The following is a 10,469-nucleotide window of genomic DNA, read 5'->3' as shown; positions in this document are numbered from 1 at the left end:
GTCATTGGGGGATGTGGCGTCATTAGCGGAGGTTCCGCCCATAACAGAAGGTAGAAGAGGATTTCTCCAAATATTGGCAGCCACGGTGACCATGTGCTAACAGGGCTAATTAGTAAAAATAAATACATTACTATAGCGTTTACTTTCGGCATCAACATATTGGATTTCTGTGGCCATGTGACAAAACCAAACAGAATAGCATGAAGAAGCAAGGCACAAGGCTGGGGCTGATTTCTTTCTATCCCACACTATAGATTCATGAAGCCTTTCAGTGACATTCGTGTTAGGTGGTTATACAACATCATGTGCGACAGTTTGGATTAAACATCATAATCATGCATTTATATGAAATAACTTGTTGACTTACACAAGAATTCAATTTTTGTCCATTGTGCAGCATGTCACTAACGATACATATCAGACGCTTTATATATATATAATATAAGGATTATAAGGACACATGGATTATATCATGTCATATACAGCGCCCCTGTTCAAATAATGTATTTTGTTTATTTTTAATGTGAAAAGAATTAACAATAACAGCCATTTATTTAAAGAAATATATAGATTTTCGGCAAATGTTAATGCACAGTTATTTATGCTATATAGTTAGATATTTAACAGAAAAAAAAATCAATAGTTGCTGGGGTATGTTAAAATGCTTGGGCATCTCCGAATTTAATGAACTCACTAGCCCTTAATTGAATAATTAATTCTTGTTTGTCAGAATAAGATTAGAAATAACAATTCCAGACTCTTCAAATCTTGTGCTAACACTCAAAAACCACAAGCTCCTCTAAGCAGCTAATGGTCTGAAATAAAGCTATTTGATGAGGGGGGAAGGATATGACTATAAAAAGATATTAAAATGCTTCCAGCTCATAATTAACACTGTCTAAAATGTCATTAGGGGAAACTGTGGAAGTCAGGGCAAGATCTGCATGACAAAGAAACCTTTTAGATAGAACTGTTTGCCAGAAAGGCAAAGCTAAACCCCCACAGGACACTAAAGACCTGAAAGGTTTAGCTGACACGATAAGTGGTACAACATTCAGCTCTACAGCTTTTTTGCACAAACATGGTCTTCATGGAAGAGTCATCAGAAGGAAACCATCAAAGGTATGAATTAACAAAAAATGAACAAAAATGAACAGATTGTGAACTATTAAGCATGGGGTGGGCTTATTATGCTTTGGGGTGGTGAAACAATCAGTGCCACAGGAACCATTGCCCAGGTAGATGGAAGAATGGATTTCAATAAATATTGGCATATTATGGAAGCAGACATGACACGGTCAATCAAGAAACTGAAGCTGAACAGACATTGGCAACATGATCCAGGCTGTATGGAGTGCACTGTGACCTATAGTGTGAGCACACAATCACTTCTGGATGTGCATGTTGAATATCCTGCCCTGAAATCATGGGCAGTAATATGGAGTTGGCTGATATAACAACCTCCACTTATCTGCAAAGGCTTTCAATTGGTTGTGGAACATGACAAATCGTGATTTTGGTATTTGAGCTGATTCGATTACATGAGCATCAGTGAAGTCAGGCTCACATTCTCTTGATGTTCGATGTTCTAACTGATCCCAAAGATGTGCAGCTGACGTCAAAGCTTTGTGCAGACCATTTAAATCCTTTACCAACCTTGACAAACCATATCTTTATGACCATCGCTTAGTGCACTTAGTGCTGACACAGCTTTGGGCAAAGTCCCTTACGCCCAGTGAAGGGAAATCTTAGATGTAGAAAATCCTAAACAATTCTAAGCTATTCTGTTTCCAATATTGTGAAAACAGCTAGTTAGAAGGCCCACATTTCGGTGTAATGGTCAGGTGTCCACATATATTTGGTCATATGGTGTAACTAAAGAAACACAAGCTAAAGCTTTTCAAATGTTCCTCATTGCCCCAGGAATTGAACCTCATTGAAAATCTGTGGGTAAATCTTCAAGATGGCATTAGAATATCTCAGAACTCTGCAAGGAAAGTTCAAACATGAATAGAAAATCTATAAACCTATTAAATACTGACTTGGGAGGGTGTCCAAACTTTTGCACATTATATATTTTTTTCCTCTATTTTTTTAACATCATCTATAAGGTGATGACGAGGGGTGCCTCAACATTCGCATACAACTATCTAACTGATTACATGTTAGTACACTATTATGACTCAGCACTTCAAGGTAAAATCTGTATTTGACTCATGCTACCATAACAGATACTGGATTTAAAAAACTGCTGACTGATGTGATCAGGGCACACAAACGAGCTCAAAGAACTCTTGCCAAACAAAAGTACAGAGATAATAATGTGTCTACGTTGGATCTGTGAAGACAGAGGTCAGCTTCTCTCCAGAGTTTGTTCCCTTTGTGTTATAACCGAATGCAGCACAAAACTAGGGGGCAAAAGGTTTTTGTGAAAAAGGAAGAAAATATCCATGTTCATGGTGACAATTTTTTTTTTATTGGTAACATATTGATAACATCTTAACACATTTCTTATAAGTTATATGGGAGAGAGAGAAAACACTGGAAGAACAGAGAAGAAGAATCAGAAGAAGAAGAATCAAGAGAAACATGGGACTCATAGTAAACTAATTTTCTAAGAAGAATAATCAGCATTTAAGTTTCACATAATCTCGATTTACGTTAAAGAGATTATATACAATATCCTCCAAAAAATTTGATTTGAATGATACATTTTTGAAGGCTCAATTTTTGTAGAAACAAATAAACCTGACTATAACCAAAAAAAAAAAGAAAAGGAAAATTCTTTGGGGAAAAAACCCCCAAAACACCACAAATAGTTATTGGCTTGATGTTGTAAGAGCAGCAAGGTAAGCACTGTATGTGAAACACACAACTGATTCACTTCTGCTTCATTCATACACTCAACACAAACACACACAAACCTTGTTTTAGGCCATGAGGTTACATCATTCATTCCTTAACGCTGTTTTATCAAAACTGCTTGATTGTTTCAGGAGGTGAAACTGCAAAATCCACTATATATATATATATATATATATATATATATATATATATATATATATATATATATATATATATATATACACACACACTTTTTTTTTTTGCTTAGCTGGTGAATTTCATACGGTCTTGTGAGATATGTAAAGCCACTGGTGAACGGGATAATTGATTTTATACTGCCACCTATGGGAATATTCTCAAATAGGCATTGTGTGTGATACTGTGGCATATTTATACTTACCACGTGTACTGAAATTTAATATTTGTTTTCCTAATCGATTACTTTTATACTTTTCCCATTTTTTTACTCCTTATATTTTAATTAGACCACAAAGGTCTGTTCTTCTCTCTTCTAGCCCAATAGCTATATGCTACATGTTATAGCAATTATTTCAGTTTGAGGCATCATCCATGCTGAGCTGATCATGTTACACAACATAGTTTTTAGCGCTATAGCTATCAGTATGCGGCTGAATATGAATAAGAGACTGCAGTGTAAAATCTTTCAATATGCTGGATATGCCTGGTAAAAAACGAGGCGTTTGCTCTGATATCATGCTGACAGAAGTTCAGCTAATTTGCTAACCATATCTGACTATATTATTTAAATTAGCTAACGAGCTAAGCTAGTCTGGCTAGTAAATGGCTAGCAAGTAAAATACTAGCTAATGGTAAACATTGATAGTTTACATGCTATTTTATCTCGGATTAATTCAATAGAGAGCTAGTTTATTTAGTCATGCACAGGAGCAAAAAAACTTGCAGAAACGGATGTTTTCTAGCTTGTAATAATGTTAGATAATAATAATAATCTAGTTTTGTTTCAAACTAGCAACATTTTTACTTGAGTGCGTTTTTGGCTGAAGAGCGCTTTTACAAAGATCGTTTAGTAATATTTCTCAGAACTTTTCCCACACCAGATTTGACTCCCCAGAGACCGTAACATTATGCGAACTACCACGAAGAGGTTCGGATATTGAAAAAGTATATATATAACTCTACCAGAAACACTCATTTCGAAACGACCTCATGGCACATTTCAATGATGATTGCCTAACACTGCTCAGACAACACCAAAACCCTGTACAAAAGCATGCCATACAATCATCATGACACGGTTTACTGATAGTCAGAACTGATCATAATAATCATCTTCTAGAGACAAAAATAGTCATATACACTTACAAAAAAAAAAAACCCAAAACTCTGGAAATCGGTAGAGTTAGCATAATTCACCAGCATTCAGTAGAAAAGAAACGAAGAAACAATGATGGAAAAATAAAATAACCAAAAAAAAATAAAAAATTCATGCAAGTTAATTTGCCACCTATATTATGTTAGCACTACATAGCATTTTTTTTTTTTTACAAGATATCTATTTAGCTAAAAATGTAACTTGGTTATAGATCTCAAGGATTCCTTGCAATACTAAACACGAAGAAGAAAGGAAGAGCAACACTACACTAGAGTATGCTGACATGCTGCTTTGTTTGCTTGGAGGAAAAAAAATATAAAGGTTTCACACGGTTCACTGTTTATGAAGAGGTCTTCTCTGAAGTGATGTGTGGGGTTCAGATGCATACTACAAAACCATATTCACATTTCAGAACAAAATGTATAGGAATAAAAGTGGAAAAAAAAAAAAATCAGCAGTCTTCCAGTGAATTTCCTTAACAGCTTGAAAATGAAATGCTCCTCAGACAGGGAGATAGCTTTAAAAAAAATGCTATTTAAACTTAACAGTATTTTAAAAAATCAGTCTCATGCATACACACACGCGCACACATACACACGCACTTGTGTATCCCTGATACCCATGCAGTGGCTTTTCCCTGTTCTTTTCATAATCTACAGGAAAACAATGATTCTTTCCTCTACATACTGGAGCTCATGTATATAGCGAAAGCGCTTAAGCTTCCTGTTCGTTTTTCAGAAACTAGGTTCACATTCAAGAGGTCAAAAAGAAGACTGTTCATCTTCATATCAATGAGGAACCCATGAAATATGGCCCCATCACACACTTTTCTAAAAAGACTGATGAAAAAAAAAAAAAAAGCAAAAACAATGCTAATACCCTGTATATAGACAAATAAAACAAAATTGCTGAACTGAATGACTAGATGTCTAGAAATATTTCATATACTCTCTTTTTATCTTAACTGCTAACCTGATGATCTAAATCCATAATGTGCCTTAATAACTCTATCTATAAATCCTCTAGGATTGTCCCATACTCTTTAGGCAGGAAATATAACCACTCATTAACTTACTTCCGGTCATCAATTACTCTAACAGTGCAGTAAGGTTCTCCTCAATCACGACCCTAATTTCTTATAAACAGTTCTAAAGGGGGGGGGGGGTGTTTATATATTTGTATATATAGCTTGTCTCAGCAGACTCAATAAAAACGCAGGGATATCAGTTAAGACGTACAATGTGACCACAGACGATAGTCACCGAGCTGCTGGGACGTGAAACAGATGTTCAGCATCTGTTTGAACTGTGTCGTCCTCTCGTGTAATGTATACTGTAATGAGTAGTCACGCATTCATGCCAGCGCCATGCTGCCGAAGTAAACTTCATTTGACTTGAAATCAACAAATAAAACCGGCACTAGATAAAACAAAGAATCCTTGCTCTCAGGATTAACCGTTTCAAATCGATTTACATCAATATTTATACTTTTTTTTTGCAACTAAATAAACGATAGAACAACATCGATACTTAAAATGATAGAAGTAGTAATAATAAAAAGTAGTAGCCATTACAACAATCAGAATAATAATAATATTATTAATAATAATAATAATAATAATAATAATAATGCTGATATAGTACTTCATGAACACGTGATCTATTATAGTGAGGAGTGCCTGGGCACACAGGTCATAAGGCCAATGGAGACGAGAGTGAGGCAGGGAGAAGGGGGTTGTGGGGATAAAAAGGCATCGCACAGGCTATAACACTGAACCTAGAGTCTGTGCTCACTCTCCTGGACTGATGGCTGTGTCAGTAACTTGAATCTTGTCCTAAGTGGTTATGTGTGTAAGTGTGTGTGTACCCCAGGTGCCTATGTTGTGTCATGTTTTGAAGGTTTAGGGTAAAGGGGAGGTGTGGCAGGATGTGTGGAACTGTGGTAGAGCAGTCCAGTAGGTGGAGACACAGGGATAGGTTTTGCATGCAGACGTGGACGGCTGTGACCAGAACTGGAAGGCTGAAAGCTCGAGCTCTCCAATGCTGGACTTTCCTGCCGTCCCCCGCTGATCCTCCCTCTCATTCTTCTCCCCAAGTTTCAAACCACGTCCCGCTGCCGTCCCACTCTACAACACACACCCGAATGTCAGAGCCAAAGCATGTTATTAAAGATGAAAAGTAAGGGAAATGGATAAATGAAGAAGAAAGGATTGCTTTGTGCCTTAATTTGATTATTACAATGTAGGCCATGAATTTAAAATGCTTTCGATCGGATTTTGTTTTTCTATCAGTTGTTTCAGCTGTAATTAAAATTGCAGGTTTATATTAACACACTCATTTGAAAATATTCATATTCTATCTAAAGTCTAAATGCTGATTTGGTCATTTTATTTCTGTAATAAGCTGAGGAGACTTTTATTTAATTTTTATGGACGTTTCTGTTGTCAAGGCTTTGTAACAGTAAATTTTCAGGTCAGACAAAAGTCTTGAGGTCTTTTCTGGTTTCTTATAACAACAAACTAATGTTTTTTGTCTTAGAAACTTCAAGAGAGACAAAAAAGGAGTCTGGTTAGGAAACAACAGTTTCCACATTAAATGTAGCTTTAAATGGTCACAAGCACAATTTGTCACTAGAAAAGTTAGCAAACTGTTTTATTGGTTATATATTTTATTTTTCCGAGCTTCATCAATGAAGCATATCATCAGCATTGCTATTTAAGTTCTCCTTATCACAGTGTCACACCCTTACACTTTATGCACTGAGCACACATCGGCAAAGAGCAGGGCACTGCATAAGCTATATGATAACTTCACTGGAGTGTGTTACCTTCACTGGAGTGGGGCAGCAGGAGCGCCCGAGCAGTGGAAGTGCACATTCTGCCATTTGGAGTCGCGGCGATGCCACACACGAGTCTCCTCTGACTGGCTGCTGCGCGGCCGGCCCTGGCCATCCACAAATTGAGTAAGGCGGATGTAGGCGATGCAAGCGGCATCCTCACCAATCAGGTGCACATGAGGGTTCAGGATAGTGGTGTGGATGGGCTTACTGTTCTTAGACAGCACTGGAACAGAAGAGAACATCATGCCATCATAAATATTCATAGTACATTTTATAATGCAACAGGGAAATCTAGTAAAAGTTTTATGAAGAACAGAAGGTTTCACAATCAGAAAAGGTCCCAATGTTGAACGCAGGAACCCTTAACTATAAATAGATCCCAGGTTTTTTTACTGGTATAATGCTGATGTATTACTAGAATCGTTTTGCTTTATATTTGTCTTTGTGTAAAACTCAGCACTTCTGTAAAAGTTCTCTCATGTACCTCAGACTACTTCACAAGGCCTGTAACAAGGACACAGCAAGCAGCTTTCAAAAGAAATGACTGAACTGAACAGTAAACACAACATGTTATTGAGCAAGGCTCTCATGGGCATGTGCAGGAGTTCGGGAGGGGGGATTGTACTGCCATGGATGAAAGACTCTTGCGACAGCTCCCCATAGTCAAGCAACTTCCACAACAGTGTTCAAACCCCGTTTTTGTCACTGTTATGGCTCCAGAGGGGGCATTCAAGGTGTTAAGTAACGTCCTAATAAACATCTACTCTGCTGAGTTTTTATTACTTGCATGCTGTTAACCAGTTACATTTCTACTCTGACAATTAGAAGAAAATTTATCTCCATCCTAACTATACCTTTTTCAGATTGCCTGCTGGCACAGCTGCTTCTACCTACTTCCCTGAACACACTCTGCCTTCTCAAGTGATGCCTTCCATCTGCCAGCTGTCTGACATTCTCCAAAACGACAGATCGACAATTCCAACTTGACATTCTGATACGCATCAGGCACTGCTTACTTCCTTTTAATCTTCTGTTACTAACATCAAGACATTCATTATAAGATGAGCACATGTCTCTTTCTCTCCCTTGCTTAACCTCTCTCCTCCCCAGAAGGTCACTGATATTAATACATCCATGTCTTCTAGCCGTGGTGGAACAAACCCACACTCAGGATTCAATCTGCTGCATTCTCCCTGAAAGGTTATTTAATGCTGTATGTCTTCTGTCCTCATCCTCCATGATTTCCTGCATGCCTTTGACACTGTGAATCAACACACTTTTGTTTCCATTAGGGAACAAGGAGTTGAAATAGAACCTGATTCTTGTTGTACCTACAGGATCAATGACTGATCCTCACTTGTACAATCTAACCTTTGTGTCTTATCTAGCTCATGAATTTGATTTCATACTTTGCACACTGATCTGAACAAAAGAGAACATTATATGGCGCAAAATTTGTGGATGCTTGACCATGACACCCACATTCTGACATTCTCCAAACAAATTTGGAAGCCAAGAATTGTCTAGGATCTTTCTGAATGCTGCAGCATTACGATTTCCCTTCACTGTTACTAACGTACAATACGGCTGTGCAAAAAGTGAGATCTATAAAGACCTGATTTGCCAGTGCTGATGTGGAAGATCAGAAGTGGCCTGCAGGGAGCTTTGACCTCAACCTCACATACCACTTTAGATACGAAATGAAATGATGGATGTGCACTCAGGATGCCTAACTCTTGCTGGCTAAATGGAACCAAATCCCACAGCCATGTTCCAAAATCTAGTGGAAAGGCCTCTCAGAAGAGTGAAAGGGAAAACATCTCAATATGAAAGCCCATGTTTTTGGAACAGGGATTTCAGGTGCAGTATTTAAAAACCTCACATGGGTACTTAATAAGTAATATCCAGTATATCTTACCATTTTTTAATCACATAATAAGTGAATGAAAACTGGTGCAGCCTTATTTAGAAAATGTATGAATTGTATTAGTATTGCATAGTTTATGATTGTCTGTAATATATATAAATTTAGATAGTAATCCCAAAAATGCTCAAAGATATCTGCGGCTTGAAGTGACACAGCAGATAATGATGTTCTTGTTAGTGTACTGACACTTTTACACTAGTGAGAAAATGTGAGAGCTGGTTTGGAGTAGTGCTTTCCTGGACTCTGCTAAATTCTATTCAATGTAATGATGCATAAATAACAAAAACTCTGACTTACAGTTCTCAAAGTAGAATCGATGGAAGTCCATGCCCTCTACTAGGTTACCCAAAGCCTCAGGTTCAAACGAAGTCAGTCCAGGGTCGCAGATCTTCCTGTTATAAAAATGCAGCGATTATAGGATAGTTTCCAGCGGACCAGTGCCGATAGTTATTTCTGCACATAGTCACGGTATGACTCAGCATTCCATGATCAGGTCTGAGATCAGAACACACTTTCAATAAGTTGTATATAATATTGCAGGCTAATTATAGCACACTAGAAGGCAGTGACTCACGCGTAGGCCTCGAAGTCCCCATTGTTCACAGCCTCAATTAGCTGCTCTGTGATCTTAATGATCTCCTGTTTGCGTGCTGGACGGGGAAGACAAAAACACAGCACTCATGGTGACATTGTACAAATATTACAACATCTAACGTTTTAAGCTTTCTTACACAACCCCCCCCCCCCAAAAAAAACAAACAAAAAAAAAACAAACAAAAAACAGAAGGAACATCAGGATCACTTACTACATGCTTAATAGGCTCAAAAAAGCTTTGGCCTATGTTACAGTATCTATGGCTTTTCCCCATAATAGTTTTATAATATTTCTGGCAGAGGAACATTTGCACATAAACTATTTTTAAAAATATACAAGCTTTATTATAATAGGGCAATAAAATAGAATATAATGAAGCTCTATTTTCAAGATTATTCACTCACCAACCAATTCATTTCCTACTTGTATAAAACTCGGTCATAACATGGTTGTTGCAATCCTTCCAGTGAACAGCCACAGATCAGAAATAGTAAACAGTAGACTTGTAGACTCACCTGACTGCATCTCATGCAAAACACTTGAACCAGGCTTTCATTCCTTGGCTCATTCCTTCCTCCCTTCATGCTACATTCCTTCAGTATTTACACATTAAGCCTAAAAAGTCAATGTGTGACTATAGAAATTAAAATCCAATCCACAAACCATGTACTATAATATGAACACAGTTTATTTTCTCTCTCTGTTGTTTTAGGTTTTGAGTTCCCTTTCTAAGAGTATGAAGCTGCATCAGCTCAGCGTGCTATTCCTGTCTCTTGCTTCTTAGATGAAGCTTAGGCCTTTAGTCCTCCTTCCCTCTCTCTATCTCCCTCCCTCCTTTTGTAATTTCCTGTTCCGCAACAGAGAGCTTAGTGACCGGGTTTCTTGACAGATCTTCCTCTTTCTTCATCTCT

General features: G+C 37.6%; 1 protein-coding gene across 21 annotated transcripts in view; it reads right to left on the bottom strand.

The window, feature by feature from the left end:
* Positions 1-5,365: 5,365 nt before the first annotated feature.
* LOC131366887 (calcium/calmodulin-dependent protein kinase type II subunit beta) overlaps positions 5,366-10,469 on the bottom strand; it is a 56,458-nt gene continuing 51,354 nt past the window's right edge. For all 21 annotated transcript variants that reach the window (XM_058411847.1, XM_058411853.1, XM_058411867.1 and 18 more), the window contains 4 exons: positions 9,538-9,613; positions 9,261-9,355; positions 7,025-7,259; positions 5,366-6,323 (listed from right to left, as the gene is read on the bottom strand). In XM_058411847.1, the coding sequence (XP_058267830.1) occupies positions 7,027-7,259; positions 9,261-9,355; positions 9,538-9,613 (404 nt within the window). In that variant the 3' untranslated portion in view covers positions 5,366-6,323; positions 7,025-7,026. The remainder of the gene's footprint in view (positions 6,324-7,024; positions 7,260-9,260; positions 9,356-9,537; positions 9,614-10,469) is intronic.

This window comes from Hemibagrus wyckioides, linkage group LG16 (genome assembly GCF_019097595.1).
Source record: "Hemibagrus wyckioides isolate EC202008001 linkage group LG16, SWU_Hwy_1.0, whole genome shotgun sequence".
Classification (NCBI taxonomy): domain Eukaryota; kingdom Metazoa; phylum Chordata; class Actinopteri; order Siluriformes; family Bagridae; genus Hemibagrus; species Hemibagrus wyckioides.
This window is presented reverse-complemented; position numbering and strand designations above follow the sequence as displayed.